This window comes from Babylonia areolata, chromosome 10 (genome assembly GCF_041734735.1).
Source record: "Babylonia areolata isolate BAREFJ2019XMU chromosome 10, ASM4173473v1, whole genome shotgun sequence".
NCBI lineage: Eukaryota > Metazoa > Mollusca > Gastropoda > Neogastropoda > Buccinidae > Babylonia > Babylonia areolata.
The window spans coordinates 16,567,918-16,586,467 of NC_134885.1; the positions used below are offsets into that span (position 1 = coordinate 16,567,918).

The 18,550-nt window shown below is 45.5% G+C and overlaps 1 protein-coding gene across 2 annotated transcripts in view; it reads right to left on the reverse strand.

Moving 5' to 3' along the window:
* LOC143286829 (trans-1,2-dihydrobenzene-1,2-diol dehydrogenase-like) overlaps window positions 1–18,550 on the reverse strand; it is a 166,928-nt gene that overhangs the window by 143,684 nt on the left and 4,694 nt on the right. Inside the window, exon 1 of one of the 2 annotated variants that reach the window (XM_076594650.1) lies at window positions 715–870. The exons of the other annotated variant lie outside the window; for it this stretch is intronic. Coding sequence (XP_076450765.1) covers window positions 715–852 — 138 coding nt within the window. The 5' untranslated portion in view covers window positions 853–870. Of the gene's footprint in view, window positions 1–714; window positions 871–18,550 lie in introns of those variants that run through there. 2 annotated transcript variants of the gene reach the window in all.

The following is an 18,550-nucleotide window of genomic DNA, read 5'->3' on the forward strand; positions in this document are numbered from 1 at the left end:
TGAAGTCAATGTGAATAATATTTTTAGAATGTCAGATTATGAGAGTACAAGAAATTAAATGATGAAAGTTTGTAAAGAGCACTGTAATACTAACCTATGGAAAAATTCATTAGCTAATAGAATTGCACAAATATGGAATGCACTGCCAGTCGAAACTAAACTTGCACAAAATACTAGTGTGTTCAAAAATCTCCTTGACATGAACATCAATTCAAAAGAAAAATTTACTGACTTTGACGAGTGATTTACAGAACGTGTAAAAGAAAACATATATGTATCCCACAAATGAAAGGAGACTGATACTGAAGGGGGCATTAAAAAAAAAAGGCCGTGAAGCCTACGCAGTCAAATGCCAGTCCCTGCACTACCACTACTACAACTGGCATGTGAAGCGGAAAAAAACGCACCCATTTCCAGTTCAGCTCAAGTTTGAGAAAGTCGTTGCGAAGCCGACTACGGACTGAAAAACCCTAAAATAGGGCCCTAATCTGTATCGACAAGGGGGGGTATCACTGAGATATATATATATATACTGAGATATATATAATGTCTATGGGGAGTATACGCTCCCAACTTGATCAAGTTCGATACATCCTCCAGACATCTTTTTTTTTCCTTCTGTTTTTTAAGTCGAAGTCTTCACTGTTCAGTAACTTGTATACAATTAGAAGACATTGATCATTCGGATTAAAGTCCAACCGGATTCTATCTCACCTCGTGTTCTGAACTTGGTAGAGACTTGAGAGCTGAACAGAAGTCATTTGCGATGAGTCCTGTGCTGCAAATGCCCCAGCGTGTCGCCATGCTGTCGTGATGGTTGCATGCGTTAACTTGGCCCAATGACGTTTTCATCCCAGTCTCCTTCCCCCACACCCCCTTCTCTCCACCCGAGAAGTGGATGGAGCCTGATAAGTTTCAAGGTCGGTGTAACAGGTCGAACTCTATCCCTGGCTAGTTTTTACCCTGGGTAAGAAGTAGCCTAGGCTACTTTCTACCCGCGTTTAAACCAGGCAAGGCCATTTCATACCCCTCCTGGCTGGAATATACCCCTTGTGTACACTTCGCTCACCCAACCAGTCTGTATCACATTTACATTAAGGATGATAATGATGATGGTGATGATAATGATGATATATATATATGATAGTCAGTCGTGTCCGACTATGACCATCAGAACAGCAGATGAGGCCTGCAACTGCTGTTCCGACTATTTGGGCTAGAATTTGATTATAGTGGAGAGTGTCTTGCCCAAGTACACCCCCACTCTCTCGGCCAAGAGGGTTTTAGGACAGTCGGCATTGGGATGGTTCCCAAAGGCCAACTAGCCCACAAGGCTGCAGCACTAAGAGCCAATGCAATTTCGCCTCCTAGTTTGAGAGTCATAGTCCTTAACAAAAGACTAAGCTGTAAATGATTTCCCATTGACTGGAGAAACCATTGATAATACAGCTCTCACTTTGCTGTTGGCCCAAATGTAAACTTATGTCAATCTGTGATATAAGCCGAGTGTTGGGCCTAATGATGATAATAATAATCATAATAATAATGGGAATTTATATAACTCCTACCAATGCTCAAGTCACTTTGCAATTAATGCAAAAAAAAGTGATGTGATGATGTTCAGTTGTCCTTCGGATTCGAAGATGACCATGGCTTCAAGAGTCAGATGGAAGATCGATCAGTGGCTGTGGGTCTGGAGGTGACTGGTGAGGCCAATCCAGGCCCTGAAGTTTCTCCCACATGTGGGACACAAGTGAGTGGGTGCTGTTGTAGCAGTGGATGCTGCACAGGCCTTGCACACAACACGTTTTCAGTGCGCTTCGGTGATGCACCTGGCTTCAGCTGCACAGGTTCCTGTGGTGATCATGCTGTGCCAAGCTGGACAGTCCAGAGCAAGTGTCTCCCACGTCAGTGTTGATGTCGATTCCCAGGACTTTGAGGGACGCTTTGTGACAGTCTTGGTAGCATTTCTTCTGTCCTCCAACAGCTAGAGCGCTTGCCCTGACACAGTTCTCCATATAGCAGCTAATTAGACAGTCGGCTGTCTGGCATTCTGACCACATGTCCAACCCACTTGGCTTAATTCTGGATGCTTTGGGCAGGCTGATCGTGTTGGCCATAACAATGTCGTTAACCGTTGTATCTGGCAAATTCTAGGAGCCTAAGGCCTCTGTTGTTTGACTCGGCATTGCAAGACAGTCCACAAGTGCCTTTCCACTCGTTGTAAGCATCATCATCTCCTACTTTGGCGTTCCAGTCCCATTGCACAATGACGATGTCTTTCTTGGGAGTTTGATCCAAAACTTCTTGCACTTGTTCGTGTAAATCTTCCACTGACAGCCTTGTCATCATAATCGTTTGTTGGTGCCTGACCACTACTATTACCCATTAGAAACTACTAACCACTTCTGACCGCTGGCCACTACAGACCACTGACCACCACAGACAACTGACCACTGCTGACCACTACTATATTGGCCACTAAGTCACTGCTGACCACTATTGACCACTGACCACCACTGATCGTTAACCACTAGTGACCCATTCTGACTGACCACCAATGTCCATTGCTGACCGCTGACCATTTCTAACCACCACTGACCGTCGACCACCAATGACCATTGCGGACTACTGACCATCGCTGACCACTGACCACCACTGACCATGACTGACCTGGGAGAATATAAACCTGGGGGAATATAGACCTTGGGGAACATGCTTTCGAGCTTAGTTGCGGTGCAGATACATAAAATGACCTCCCTCCTCCCACGCGACCCACAAAGCAAAACAAAGTTTTCAAGTTATGAACTGTCAGTGAAGGAAGTAACGACGACAAATCATAGATTACTAAGTAACTGAAATGTCGCCAAATCAACTGAAATATGACCAATCCAGTGATAATTATTGTCGCCATGCACATAATTATTGTCGCTGGTGGTGTATGCCAGGAGAGACACAAAAAATCAACTGCACCGGCAACACTGTATGCAGGCTATAGCATATTGCGGCATTTTATGTCGCCGGGAATGACCACAACAGTAGGCCTAGTGTAGTTGTGCTGCTGCTGGTGGTGTGTTCATGCACGCATGCGTAAACGAGTGTGTGTGAGTTTTTGCGTGCTCGTATTTCAAGGTGTGTGTGTGTGAGAGAGTGCGTCAGTGTGTGTTTACGTTAAGGTGTGTGTGTGTGTGTGTGTGTGTGCATGCGTGTGTGTGTGCATGCATGTGTGTGTGTGCATGTGTGTGTGTGAGAGTGGGTGTGATCGCGCCTTATGTTATCTTATCTCCAGCGCTTTAATCTTGGTCGTCGTGTTATCTCCGCCACTTGGCTGGGTCGTAAAATTTACAACTTTTGTGTCTGTTGTGCTCACTGTGTCGATGTGTGTCTGTGTGTGTGTGTCTGTGTGTGTGTGTGTCTGTGTGCCTTTGTGAGTGTAGTGACACGTGTGGGTCTATGTATGCTAGCACGTGCATTCAGTTGAATTATGTATGTGAAAGTGCGTGGGTGTGTATGTGGGTGTGGGTTTGTATGAGGGCGAGAGGGGGTATGGCGTCAGATGGTCTGTGTATGTGTTTGTGTGTGCGTTCGTGCGTGCGTGTGTGTGTATGCATGTGCATGTGCACGTGTGTGTGTGTGTGTTCAGTTCTTAAATGTGGGTCTTTGTCTTATGTGTGACGTCACCTTGTCGGCCCCCTTCACATCTGCATCTGGAGTGGGGAGCTCTAAGATGGGGCCATAAAAGTGTCCCATAAAAGTTTGAAGTTTGTTTCAGCGGGACTAAAGCACAGTGCGGCGGCTTGGCCGAAGGTTCAGCTGGGCGTGGTGAACGGCTTTGTGGGTTGGTGATAACATATTGAAGTCCAACAATGCCAGTGATATGCGCGCACCTGCGTCGGTGTGTGTGTGTGTGTGTGTGTGTGTGTGTGGTGTGTGTGTGAAAATAATCAATAAAAACGAAACGAAATTTTTTTTTTTAATGCAACGAGCAGTAACTGACACACACAACTGATTAATTTTCCGGCTTCTTTATTTTATGTATTACTGTGACCAAATCAATGCAAACACGCCCCCCCCCCCCCCCCCCCCCCCCTGCTCTGAGGATGTCATTTTGTAATCTCATTTTTTAAACAAAATTTCAAGTCGCCAATTATAATTATCTAACACACACACACACACACACACGGCACACACACTGACACACACTAACTCATATGCGTGAACAGTTACTTTCCCCTCACCAGTAGTCGTCTTTTCCCTGGCCTGTCTTTGTCAAATAATACTCATGGCTAAAAGACGCTAAACTGAAGAAGAAGAGACAACAACAGCAGCCGCAACCACAAGAACAACCACACACACACACACACGTACTGGGGAGTATCGACACGCTCCCCATGTTAGAAGGGCGTGAAGAGTGTTGGTTTTGTTTCTTTTTCTATAGACAGGGAGTGGCCACTGAAATGTATTTCAGTTTTTTTGTCTCTGTATTCAGTTATATACACTTGCAAATTGAATTCCAGTGCCGTATATATAGCTCTCCCTACCCTTGTGGATCCAGCTTAATGTTCATAATGTATACTTGTGTGCACACGTCTTCTGTTTTTCTTTCGTGATAATGATCAATTCAAGTTTCTTAAGACATTCAGCTGTATGTGTGGGTGTGTGCGAAACCCCTCTGTGTGTCTGCCTTAGCGCATGCATCCTGTTTTTCTTGTGTTTCACTCTCGACTCAAGTCAGCTTGCAGCTCCGAAAAGTGTTCCGACGATTCCCGCACGTTCGTCCTGGATTCACGCAACCCATGCACCTTCCTCAGTGACCCTCCGCTGATTTCCTGAATCCTCATCTGTGCCTGAGTTCCCTGTGTTAGTCACAGTAGGCCAGGGAATTTAGATTAAAATCACGGTTTGCGTTAGGTCAAAATGTGTGCAACAAAACCGTTCTTTTCACGATAAAATAGAATAAATCATACTGATCACTATAGGGGGGCGGGAACAAATGTAGATTTTGATTTTTAATGTCCAGAATCGAATGTTTTTATTACTTCTGCCTGTGTGAGAGCGGCCTCACAAAGAGTCGCAAGGCAAGAACATGCGAAGGTTACGCAAGCGCGGTATAAGGGGGGTCGCCAGAGGAAAGCGTTCAGCGCGGTACAGTACATGTGACTGACTGCTGCTGCGCTGACTGCTGATCTGTGAGCAGGTCACTGCGGCAGGCAACTGATTCTGAACAGAAAGCTAGGAACAGAGCTCTTTGGGGTCAAAAGGAAACAAACATTTTCAATTTCATGTATTTTATACAAAATTGGTAGAAGACGCAAATCCGCTTTTATGAATGCTTTCCAGTTTCTTACCATTCATGACATATCATAAGAATGAAATCGGTATTATACCGACTGCAAAGGTGAATTTACGAAGGCAGCACGAGATCATTTAGTTCGTAAGTACAATTTTGTTGATATTTTATGCAATGCACAACTTGGATATACCCCATGCTCTGCTTATTAACGTGTAGAATATAAATATCTAAATATGTGTTAACCCGGTTTGGTCCTCCCGGGGGGCCACTATCTTGTCGTGGTCGGGAGGCTTAGTGGCCAGTGATCGAGCGATCTATGTCGGCGGGGGCATCAGTCCTTCTGAGGGTTTACTGCTCTAGTCCCAGGTCTTAATTGACAGCCTGCATAGCCATTGTAGCTGTTCAGGCTGAATAAGTGGTGTGTTTTTGTTGTGTTTTTTTTTTGTTGTTGTTTTTTTTTGGGGGGTGCGGGGGGGGTTGGTTGTTTATTTGTTTTTTGACTGATGCCCCTGATAGGGCTTCCCATGCCGAACAGGTCGTGAGTGAGGCCCAAACTAAAAGTGACCCATTGTCCCTTTCACTATTCTTTCTTCTACTTTTTGCTTTCCTCTTTTCTGTCTTCAGCTCCCCATCAAGCCTTTTCCACATTCTTTTTTCTCTGCGGCTTTCTTGTGATGGAGGGGAATGAGATCTGGGGATTGAGAGAGCATGCTACTCTCAACACGTCCCTTTGGCTCGGACCTCTCCAAAGACAGGCGGCACACATTGGCCTGTGTGTGTCAATCGGCTACCCCTACGTGGGGCTGGGTCAAGACTGGCAGTTTAGAGGCTAACGATGATAACCCCCGTAGTGCTCAGTTCTCTGTCCCCAGGAGCTGGGCATGATCGTGGGGGAACGCGTTAGAGCTAGACTGTTGGTCGTATGTCCCTCCCGAAACCTGGAAGGGGTCAAGCTGGTGTTCCCTTGACCCTGGCCCCCTAAGTTGGACCCCATGGTGGGTGGGTAAGGGAGGGATGAATTAAAGATCTAAAAAACCATGGCTTCCATCCAATCACACCCCCCTAAACTTGCAGAAAGGAGGAGACAAGGAACGGATTATGAATCAGACTCCGATTTGGAGGTCAGAGAGACCTCTGGATATTGGCCGTCGTGGCTTGTGGTGGAGGGTGCTGATGATGACAAGCCCTTGTCGGCTCTCAGCCCCTTCTCCAGGAACTCCAGTTGCTTTGTTGTTCTTTAAAACCTCAGTGCTGGCGCTGCAAGAGACTCTGCAAAGAGATGGCAAGTTTTTCTCTCTCTCTGGTTTTAACTCCATTTTTAAACCCGCTCAACCGAAGCAAGAGGGATTGACGGGAGGTGTCGCTCTTTTTATACGCAAGTCCCTTTTATATAGTACAGTTCCTTTAAGCACCCCTTTACAGGCGGTGGCAGTCAGAGTCACACTTAAGAAAACCATCACTGTCTGTTCTCTGTATCTTCCTCCTTCCATCCGTGTTCTGAGGCAGGACCTCATGAACCTTGTCGACAAGCTCCCACGACCATTCTTACTGTTAGGCGACTTCAATGGCCACTCCCCGCTCTGGGGAAGTGAGGTGACATCAGCCGAAGGTCTTCTTTTGGAAAACCTTCTTTCCGATATGGACCTGTGTTGTCTTAACGACAAGTCACCCACTTACCTTCATCTGCCTTCTGGGAAGCTCTCGTGTTTAGATCTGTTGGTCTGCGATCCATCGTTGGTCCTGGACTACGAGTGGAAAATGCACGACGATCTGCACGGGAGTGACCACTTTCCTGTCGTCTTCTGTTCCACAGATGGGGAATGTGACTCTCTGCCTGACCGCCTGAACTATGACAAAGCCGACTGGGGAATTTTTACCACAAAGTTAAGAGCGGAGCTGCAGGAAGAAGCAGTCTTACAAAGCAAGGATCCTGCTGACACTCTGACACAGATCATTTTAGAATGCGCCAAAGCAGCAATCCCATAGTCTACCTGCAAGCCTCAGATGCCAAAAACGCCCTGGTTAAACGCTGAATGTCGGGATGCCCATAAGTCTCGGAAGAGAGCGCAACGGCGTGTCTTTCGGAGACCAGAGACTGATAGCATTCGAACCCATCAACAACTGAGGGCGAAAGCCAGATATGTTTTTAAAAAGAGACAGAGAAAATCATGGAGAGATTTTTGCTCTTCCTTAACCTCCAACACACCCAAGAAGAAAGTGTGGAGAGTTTTTAAAAAAAATAAGGGCAAAAATGTCTGCCCAACTTTTCACCATCTCAAGCTCTCAGACGCTCTGATCACAGAGAAGAAAGCAGTTGCTAATTTGCTAGCCTCCACAATCCAACTGCCAACAAATCTGCTCTGTTTCTCAAAACCAAAATCCTGAAAGAAAAAACACTCTGCAACTTCTCTTCTGGCAACACAGAGAGCTACAACCTTCCCTCCACTATGAATGAATTAAAATCTGCCCTTCAGACCTGCACAGATTCCTCCCCAGGAATGGACGAGGTTCATTATAAACTTTTAAAACATCTTCCCGAAACCTGTCTGGACACCCTGCTCAAAGTTTACAACCACATCTGGATCACAGGCTTTTTTCCACCCTCCTGGCGGAAAGCCCTCATAATCCTGGTGCCAAAACCGGGAAAAGACCCCTCGAACCCCTCCAACTACTGCCCAATAACACTGACCAGCTGCATCTGCAAACTGATGGAGAAGATGGTCAACGGTAGACTGATGTGGAGACTGACAGCCTTCTGGCGAAAGAACAGTGTGGTTTCCGCAAGCACTGATCTACCATTGAGAATCTGGTTCGTCTGGAAACCACAGTAAGGAATGCCTTTGTCAACAAACAGCATGTGGTGGCCATATTTTTTTACTTAGAGAAAGCTTACGATACCACCTGGAAATCTGGAATTCTCTCAGACCTGCACAAGCTCGGCTTCCGAGGACACTTGCCCCCGGTTTGTCCACAACTTCTTGCAAGACAGACAATTCCAGGTGAGGGTTGGCACCACCCTGTCCGACATTCACGAGCAGGAGCTGGGTGTTCCGCAAGGGAACATTCTGTTGCCGGCTCTCTTCAGCATCAAAATAAACGACATTGTCCAATCTGTTCAGAAGGGATCGGACAGCTCGCTGTTTGTGGACGATTTTGCCCTGTATGCAGCTGGCAGCACATATGCCAGCATCCAGCGGCAGCTTCAGATCTGCGTGGACAAAATTCAGTGTTGGGCAGAGGAGAATGGTTTCACCTTTTCGTCCTCTAAAACTGAGTGTATTCATTTTCATAACTTTCGCCAATTCTGTCTGGACCCTGAAATCCGTCTGGGAAAATCCACCATCCCGGCGGTCAAGGAAGCCAAATTTTTAGGGGTCGTTTTTGATCAGAAGCTGAACTTCCTCAGCCATATCAAACAACCGAAAATATCTTGTCAAAAAGCCCTGAACATCATCCGAGTTGTGGCACACATGGACTGGGGTGCTGATAAGAGAACTCTCTTGCACCTCTACAGAGCCCTGGTCTGGTCCAAACTGGATTACGGATGTACAGTATACGGCTCGGCCAGATCGTCTTACCTGAAACTGTTGGACCCTATACACCACCAAGGGCTCCGTCTCAGCTTAGGTGCATTCCGCACCACCCCTGTGCACAGCCTGTATGCAGAGGCGGGGGAACTGCCTCTCTCCAACCGCAGATTGAAGCTAACCCTAAACTATTACTTGGAAACTGTTTTCTGAACCCAAAAACCCTGCTTACGACGTTGTATTCAACAACCCCTTCAACAAGAAATTTAAAGACAACCCAAACTGAACTGCATCCCTCCTCTTGGACTCCACATTCAGCTGCACATAGAAAATGCCGATCTGGATGTCGGTGGCATCTCAGATTTCTCCAAGTTCCCCGACAGCCTACCGTGGACCTTTAAAACACCTGAGGTCCGATTCGATCTGGCCTCGCACCATAAAGACTCCACCAGTTCACTGGCCTACAGAAGTTACTTTTCAGAACTCTGCCACAAATTTCCCACTTTCGAAAAAAATCTTCACTGACGGTTCTAAGTCAGAGGATAGAGTCGCTGCATCTGCGTTCTGTCCCGCCTTTCCTGACCAGCCCTCAACGGAACGCATCCTATCTGACAGCTCAGTGTACACTGCAGAACTGACTGCACTGGTTCTGGCGGTAAAAATGGTTCTCTCTTCGAAACAAAAGAGATTCATGATCTTTTCCGACTCCTTGTCAGCCCTGGAGGCGATCGCCTGCAGGAATCTGACTCATCCCAAACTGCTGGAATTCTACGAAGCTTTTACTCTCGTAACGAAGAAAGGATACGAGGTTGTGTTGGCCTGGGTTCCTGGACATGTTGGCATTCATAGTAACGGCGAAAGGGCAGACCACCTGGCCAAGAACGCTGTAAAGAAAGAATTATCGAGATCCTTCGTACCATACACAGACATGAAGCAGAAGGTGAACACTTATGTTAAGGATCTTTGGCAAGAGGAGTGGAACACCCAGACGGACAACAAGCTGTTCCAAATCCGTCCAGACCTAAGAGAGACCCTCCCATCGGGGTGATGAACAGAAAGGAGGAGTCTGTGCTGTGCAGACTGCATGCGGGGCACACTTTATTCTTACTTGTTGAAGGGGGAAGAGGCCCCTCGATGTATTCTCTGTGATGAGCCTCTCATCGTGAAACACGTGCTCCTTGACTGTTGGGATCTGCATGACGTTAGACACAGACATTAGTTACACGGCGGTTTCTTTGAAGACCTTGTTTCGTGATGTCCCTCCGTGGGCGCTGATGGACTTCTTGAAAGAAGTGAACATTTTAAATCAGATTTAAAGGTTTTAAACTATGGAACGTTTTTTAAACTTGGAGTGGAAAGCTTAAAGTGGTGATTACTTTTTATTGTTTTCTTTTTACCCTTGTAGTAGGTATTAACGTGGCAATAGCCTTGAGATGGCCTTAGTGGTCGGCGAGGCTCTAAGCACCATAATTTCATTTCATTTCATTTCAACCCGGTTCGGTTTCAATTAACATTATCGGCGCTTTGTCCAGACAATAAATTCGGAAAGTATGGAGGGCAGATGATGGCAAAATTGTCTTGATGTGAAAAGAACGGCATGAAATACATATTTTTCTTTTGAAATGAACAGGTATTTGCAAATGTGACCCACGAACCCTGGCGCGGTAGACGTCGATTTAGCGTGGGATATAAATAATAATCATAATGATAACAATGGATCATACATTTTATTAATGATTATGTAAAACTTTGTTGTAACATGTGTAACGTTGAATCCAAGTTACCTAAATTAACTTTCCCGACACAGATGTTTGAATTACTGGATTTATAGTAATGATAGTAATGAATCTATCATGCGATCCTTAGCCAATGCAATGCATTCAAACAAAGCCTGTACATAATATGTATTTTATTAATGATTACCTAAAACCTTATAACATATGTAACATGGAACCCAAAATACCTAAACTAACTTCTACACCCTGGATGATTTTATTTTTCAGAAACACTGCAGGCACTCCATTTTCACATCAATTCTCCCCAGTGTTTAACTGTTTAAAGTACTACTGTTCATCTTATTATGAAATGGGAATTGTATGATTTATATCACTTGACAAAAGTTTTCCTCTTTATTTGAAGAATTGTGATCGGATTCTTTGTATCTTTCTATTCGATCAATCAACAGAAAACTGATAAGCGTTATCCTCACAGTGAACAAATATGTAGGATTGCAGAAAAACAAAATGTAATAAAAGTAAGACTAGGAGAAAAAACAAAACCAAACAACAACAACAATAACAACAACAAACAACAACTAAAACTAAGGAATTTTATTTCTGCGTAAAGCAGAACCAAAGAACATGTGTTCCGTGTCCGAATGTGACACCTGACTTCATCTCAAGCACTACTAAACGTTAAATGCTTCAAACTTAACTAATTTTAAGAAATTCATTCGCAATCAATGTATAGTTTGGTTTTTCGGAACTTGTGTGATGTAAAATCAAATTTTGCAAAACAATAAGCACGTAGGGACTGATGTGTTTAGGATACAACGAATTTTTTCGTTCCACACTTCGTCTGTTTTGTGAACTGACAAACTACACTTCGTGATAAAACTTCACCAGACAGCAAAAGCCAGAAACAAGGTAATTTAAGGGGGTGATTTTCTACTTTGAACTTTGTTGTTTGGAATTTTTGATGCAACAAGTCTTCAACTGAAAGCAGTCTTACCAAACTACATGCGGCAAGTTTGAGTGTCAGAAACAGTGAGTGATTGTGTCTAAACTTAATTGGATCAGAAATAAATGTACAAACAAACCATAACAACGACGAAATTAACATACACAGTGTTTTGTTGTTGTTGTTGTTGTTGTTTTGTTTGTTTGTTTTTTTTTTTGGGGGGGGGGGGGGGGTTCGTTTTTTTTTAATTTTTTAATTTTTTTTTTTTTAATTTTTTTTTTTTTTTAAATAAATAATAGCAACCACGGGGTGCGAATGAACATATCGGAGATTTCCGCGTAACACATGTACATTTCACACGCTGTCGGAAACAACACATTCTCTGAATCTGTGCTCAAACACACACGATTGAAGGGTGTTTGTCAAAACCAATTTACGCTTTCCTGCGATGAATCTGCATGATTTATGTGGAAACAGTTCTGATTTTATTTACATGTATATTCTTATTGGGTCGTTTACATGCACAAAAGTAACACAGAAAAACGGAACTGAAAATTAATATGCGACGTCGATTGCATTTAAATAGTTGAATAGACTTTTGTTTCCCCCACCCCCATCCCCCCAGAAAATGAGCGTATGTGCTGCAGAAGACAGATGTGTTGACCACCTGTTGCAAGTAAAGAACGTGTAGGCACCTGCATGTCTGTAAAATATTATTGGGTTGTCTGATGATTGTTTTAAAGCTTCTACCCACAGGTAAACATGTTTTGCATCGTCTTCATCTCGCCTGGCTCGTGATATTTTGAACTGCTTCTTAATGTTAAGAATATCTTTTCTAGTGACCATCATATGTCTCTGTCAATATGTGTTATGTCAGCTCTTATTTCACCGAGAATAGTTTTAGCATCAAAACCCTGTGTAAGTTTACCTACAATAAAATCACGTAGATCACTAGAAATGATTAAATGTGCCAGTTTCATACAGTGGCCTGTGTGCTGAAAGCAAAATTCAGCTGTTACAGTTCCATTTTCTACATTTTTACAACATGTTATATATGAAGACATCGCTGTCCTGTCTTGCAGGAGCCTTGTGATTTCATGGACCAAATACGATTTTTAACTTGTTCAGGTTTGCCAGAACGATGACAATAAAAATGTGTTTCTAAGAAAACTTTTCGCTTCTGGGTTCCACATGTTTGTGTAATATGATTTGGAATCCTTCTTCACCTTCCTTTTCCATTCAATAACATCTCTTTCATTATTGAACTCTTTGGTCTGTATTAACATTTCTTTTTTGTGCTTAATGCGGTCGTGTTCTATGTGAACCCCTCGCAGTCTTGACAAACACAGTTTGTAGGCTGATTGCTTTTGTGTTGGGCATACTCAACTGTGTGGTTTGTTAGTTTGTGTTTGCACAACCCTTCCTTTGAGCCATAATTTTTATTACAATAAGGGCAATTCCTTTTTTTTTCAAAGAGGGGAAAGACTGAGCTGAGTAAGAGGTTTTTTCATAACTAAATGCAGTGTAGGTACATGTGAGTTCTGTGAAGTGCTGGCTTCTGGTTTGTTCTGTTCTGTATCCCCTATGCTAGCTTCTGTGAAGTGCTGGCTTCTGGTTTATTCTCTTCTGTATCACCTGTGCTGGCTTGTGCCTGACTGCTGCCTGAGTGGGTATCCATTGTGCTTGTGTCTGTCTGATCATCTCTAATGTGAAAATGTTTCTTGCTTGGTTGGTGAGATGAGGATTCTGTTTTTCTTTTGCGTCTTAATCTATCCTTGCTGTTGTGGTCACTGTGTGACTGATTGTCTGGTGGGGAACTATGCACAGTGACTCTGTCTTTGCTGTTGTAGGTGTGGTCACTTCAGTTTGTGGCTGTCTGTCTGATGGGGAACTGTGTTCAGTGATTCTATCCTTGCTGTTGTAGGTGTGGTCACTTTGTATCTGGCTGTCTGGTGGGGAACAATGTTCAGTGAATCTGTCCTTGCTGTTGTAGGTGTGGTCACTTTGTGTCTGATTGTTTGCTGCATTTAGTCCATTTGGTGTATCGTTGTCAACATGTGGGAAATGTTGTTTTATTACGGACACATCAAGATCTTTGGTCATGAACCACCTGAAGATGACTTCTCAGAAACCGTTCGTACCTCGATGGGTGTTTCAGGAAGATGCCACCATGAGCCTTAGGTCCAGTTAATATGCTGAAAAGGGGCTCATCAGTGACTTGACAGTGACTGGATGAACAATGGCTGACACTAAAATACCAAATATTTAAAGCAGCTAAAAACCACCTAAAATAATCAAGTTACAAAAAAAATGATTAATCCAAATCATCGAGAGTTATAAACACTATCCACTTACCTTTACCATGTAACATTGTCATCTTGAAAGAAACTTCAACAAGTTGAAAAGCTGATGGAAAATCGTAATGGAATTGTTTTCTCGCGCGTAAAATGCCGTGAAGCCGGAAGAGATGAAAACGCGGTGCGCAGAGAGACAAAGGATTCGTAATTGGCAGAGACCATCTGATCAACCGATACCACAAACATGTTCCAGAATTCTTTACGCTGGCCCATGTGGAATGCTATATTTAGATCACCTACCACAACCAAAGGGTGTTCCCAAACCCAAATGGCTGCCGAGTGTCAAAAATACTATCCAATCAGAGCAAGTCGGCACCCATTATGTTTTAGTGGCCTTACTCCGTCTAGCCGCATGCAGATCTTACTATTCACAGTTCACATGCATCGCTTTCCCTTGTTGACGTTAGGAATAGACAAGGGATGATGGAGCCTCCCGTCAGACCAACGGACGAGTAGGCAGGCAGGCTTATCTGTCAGTGTGTGTCCTCGTATGGGAGAAGAGGCAGATTCTGGATGCGCAGCACTTCCCACAGTTGTTACAAGGTAAAACGTCTCCAGAAGTTGAGCCCTGCTTCCTTCGCTCACGCTTCTCCTTAATGGCCAGCGTTCTCTTGTTTTCAAACGTCTTTATGCCACTTGAGCACAGCATCCTCCAGCGAGAGTGGTCAAAGTCATCAGTTTCCCAGGAAGCAATGTCTATGTCACAGGCTTTGAGGTTTGTCTTCAAGGTGTCCTTGAAGCGCTTGCAAGGTCTTCCAAGTTCACGGTGACCTTCCTTCAGCTGGCCATACAGTAGCATCTTCAGGATCCTGCTGCCTGTCATGCGGGCAATGTGTCCTGTCCAGCGAAGCTGGCACTCGATCAGCAGGCTTTCGATGCTGGGCAGGCCGCTCCTCTCTAGGACCTGGAGGTTGGAGACCCTGTCTTGCCACTTTATGCCAAGGATCTTTCGTAGGCGTCTCTGGTGAAACTGCTCAAGTTGTTGAATGTGACGGCGATACGTCGTCCATGTTTCACAGCAGTACAACAAGGTGGTCAGGCACAATAGCTCTGTAGGTTTTGATTTTGGTGCTGAGCCTGATGCCTTTGTTATTCCACAGCCTGTTGTTGAGTCTGCCAAAGTCGGAGTTGGCCTTGGCAATGTGCAGCGTCACTTCTGTATCAAGGGCTCCATTGCTGCATAGGGTGCTGCCCAGGTAGCAAAACATGTCGACTGACTTGATCTCTGTGTCATCGATCTTCATTGCAGATGGGGGGAGGCACTGGCGTTCTGTGAGCTAGCTGGTTGATACATGAACTCGGACCTCCAAAGCTGCTGCAGGAGGTTGAGAACCTGTCCATAATGAACTGCATGTCCTCATGGGTGTGTGCAGCAAGTGTGCAGTCATCAGCGAAGAGGAACTCTCTGAACATTGCCTCAAACACCCTGGACCTAGCGTGGAGTCGCCGCAAGTTGAAAAGTTCGCCATCTGCACAAAACTGAATGTAGATGCCCTGGTCACAGTCTTGGAAGGTGTCAATCAGCATGGCAGAGAAGAGAATGGAGAACAATGTGGGTGCCAGGACGCAGCCCTGCTTCACTCCATTTACAACAGGGAACGGATTTGACATGTCAGTATTTTCCTGTACTCTCACCTGCATGCCATCATGGAATGACGCAATCAGCTGGATTAGGCTCTCTGGGCAGCTGAACTTTAGGAGGATCTTCCACAGACCACGGCGGTTCACATGGTCGAAGGCCTTGGTCAGGTCTACAAAGACCATGTGGAGCTCTTTGTTCTGCTCACGGCACTTCTCTTACATCTGGCGTACGGCAAACACCATGTCACATGTTTCCCTGCCTGAGCGAAAGACGCACTGTGCTTCAGGGATGACTGTGTTGGAGACATGGTCAACCAGTCTGTTGAGTATGATGCGGGCGAAGATCTTGCCGGTGATGCAGATGAGAGAGATTCCACGGTAGTTATTGCAGGATGCTTTGTCTCCCTTCCGTTTGTAAATGTGGATAATTGAAGCATCCTTGAAATACTGGGGGACCTCCCATCTCTCCCAGGTAGGCTGGAACAGGGAGGTCTGCTTGTCTGTCTACGTCTGCACCTCGCCTCCATACTTGTTGATTTTGGCCTGGATTCCATCCACTCCTGGTGCTTTTCCTGGTGTTGTCAGCTTCAGGGTCTGCCGGGTCTCGGCCTTGTTGCGAGGGGCAGCTAGCGAGTCACTGACTGGTAGCTGTGGGAGGGCTGCAATTACCTCGTCAGATACGGACGAGTCCCTGTTGAGGAGGGTGTTGAAGTGCTTTGCCCAGTGGGCAAGGATGTCTTTCTTGTCTGTCAGGAGTGTGGTCTGGTCCAAGGCTCAGACAGAGGTTGATCCTGTGACTCTCGGCCCATACACAGCTTGGAGACCATCATGGAAGGTCTTCATGTCGTGAGCATCAGCACCGGACGGAAGTTCTTCGGACTTTCTCTCCCACCAGGTGTTCTTCATTTCACTCAGCCTCTTCTGTACGAGTTGCTTGGTTTGCAAGTACTGGTTATTCTTCCTCTGGCAGTCTTTATCAGAAATGTGATCCTGATGCCGTACATGCAGTGTGTTCAGGAGCTTGGGGATTCCAGAGTCGTTCTCATCAAACCAGTCTTTGTGGCTCCTCTGTACAAAGCCAAGTGTGTCAGCTGCTGCTGTGTACACATCATCTCTAAAGGTGCTCCATACCTCTTCTACATCAGCTGATGCAGGAATTTCTTAGAGAGCTGGTTGGATTTGCTGCCTGGCTGGTTGGAGCTTGCGTGCAAGTCTGATGTTCATCTTGCTGCGTACCAGGCGATGGTCCGACCAACCGAATGCTCCTCTCATGCAGTGTGTAATGGAAACATCACCTCTGTCCTTCTGCTGGACAATCACATAGTCCAGCATGTGCCACTGCTTGAGCAGGGGTGCATCCATGTGTTCTTGTACTTGTCCGCTTTTTGGAAGAAGGTGTTGGTTATGGTCAGTCCAAGCTGCGCGCAGAGCGAGAGCAAAAGCAGTCCGTTGGAATTGCACTTGCCAGTGCCGTGCTGTCTTAGGACTTTTGGCCACGAGGAGAAGTCCACACCGATGCGGGCATTGAAATCCCCAAGGATGATTAGCCTGTCCTTTCTGTCTACCGCTGAAATCAGGTGTGGCTGAGCTCCTAGTAGAAGGCTTCTTTGATGTCATCAGGGTTGGTCATCATCGGGGCATAGCAGCTGATGACTGAGGCAAAGCAATCCTCAGACAGCTTCAGACGGAGGGTCATCAGCCGATCGTTTATCCCACGTGGAAGGCTGTCAAGTTGTCATGCAAGTTTGGTCAAAGCACTGTTGATGAATCTCTCAAATTGGCTATTGTCACCTCACTTTTGAAAAAGCACAATCTGGACTCGAATCAACTAAAGAACTATCGACCCGTGTCTAATCTGTCATTCATTTCTAAAATTATTGAGAAAGTTGTGTCACAGCAGTTACAGGAACATCTAGAGAAAAATGGTCTACTCAAAATTTATCAGTCAGCCTATTGAAAAAACCACAGCACAGAAACAGCTCTTCTCTCTGTTACTTTGCATCCTTAGTGGCATTCCTAGATCTGTCAGCAGTATTTGATACAATTGACCACCAAATTCTCATCAACCATCTGAGCACTACCTTTGGCATTCGATCTTCTGCTTTAAAATGGTTTTTATCACATCTTTCAAACCATCAGCTTTGCGTTTAAGTAAATCACACTACTTCCAAAGTTATCCCTCTTGTATTTGGTGTCCCCCAGGGATCAGTTCTGGGACCTATTTCATTCACTTTATATACTCAGCCTTTGTCTGACATCATCAAAAGGCATTCATTTGATTACATAAGTATGCTGATGACAATGACTTACAGAAAGCCACTCCACCATCTGACTTCAAAACAGTCATTAATGAGACGGAAGCTGTGTGGCTGACGTAAAGGTGTGGGTGGACAGAAACAAGCTAAAACTTGATGTTATAGTGTGTCAGGCACCTATGGTGGAAGCGTGGGATTTTCTCACCTCAATTCATCTTTCTAAAAGACCCTGCTGTGGTACGAGGAGAGAGTGGATTGTGCACCTATCCTCTGCCTGTTGTCCTACTCTACCTCTTCACCTTTTTCTCCAACCCCTACCCCCACCACTACTCCACCCCCCTTTAACAACTTGGCGTCGCCGACAGGATCAGCAGGTGAGGTGTCTCTTAGCTTTAGCAGCACACAGCCCAACACAGCCCACACAGCCCAACGCAGCCCAGCACAGCCCAGCACAGCCCGAGGATGACCATGCCTACTACCACAGCACAGTAGTCCCCCATGCAGTGGTGTGCAGCACCCACACTGCCAGTATTCACTGGTGAGCCAGGCGAGACGTCGGCTGAGGACTTCGTCACTGAGGCGGAGAGGGTCCTGGCCGCATACCCCATGGGAGACGAGATGGCTGCATACTTCATCTACAGCCATCTGCAGGGAACCGCACACAGAGAGCTGATGCTGCGGGACCTGGAGGACACCAACACCCCAGAGAAGGTGACCGGCATTCTGCTGGGGGTGTTCGGTGACGGACGGCGTGTCACCATACTGCTGTCCATACTTTTCAGCAGGGTACAGCAGCCGGAGGAGTCCATCATGGACTACTCTCATGCTCTGCGCAGCATGGAGAGAACCATCCAGATG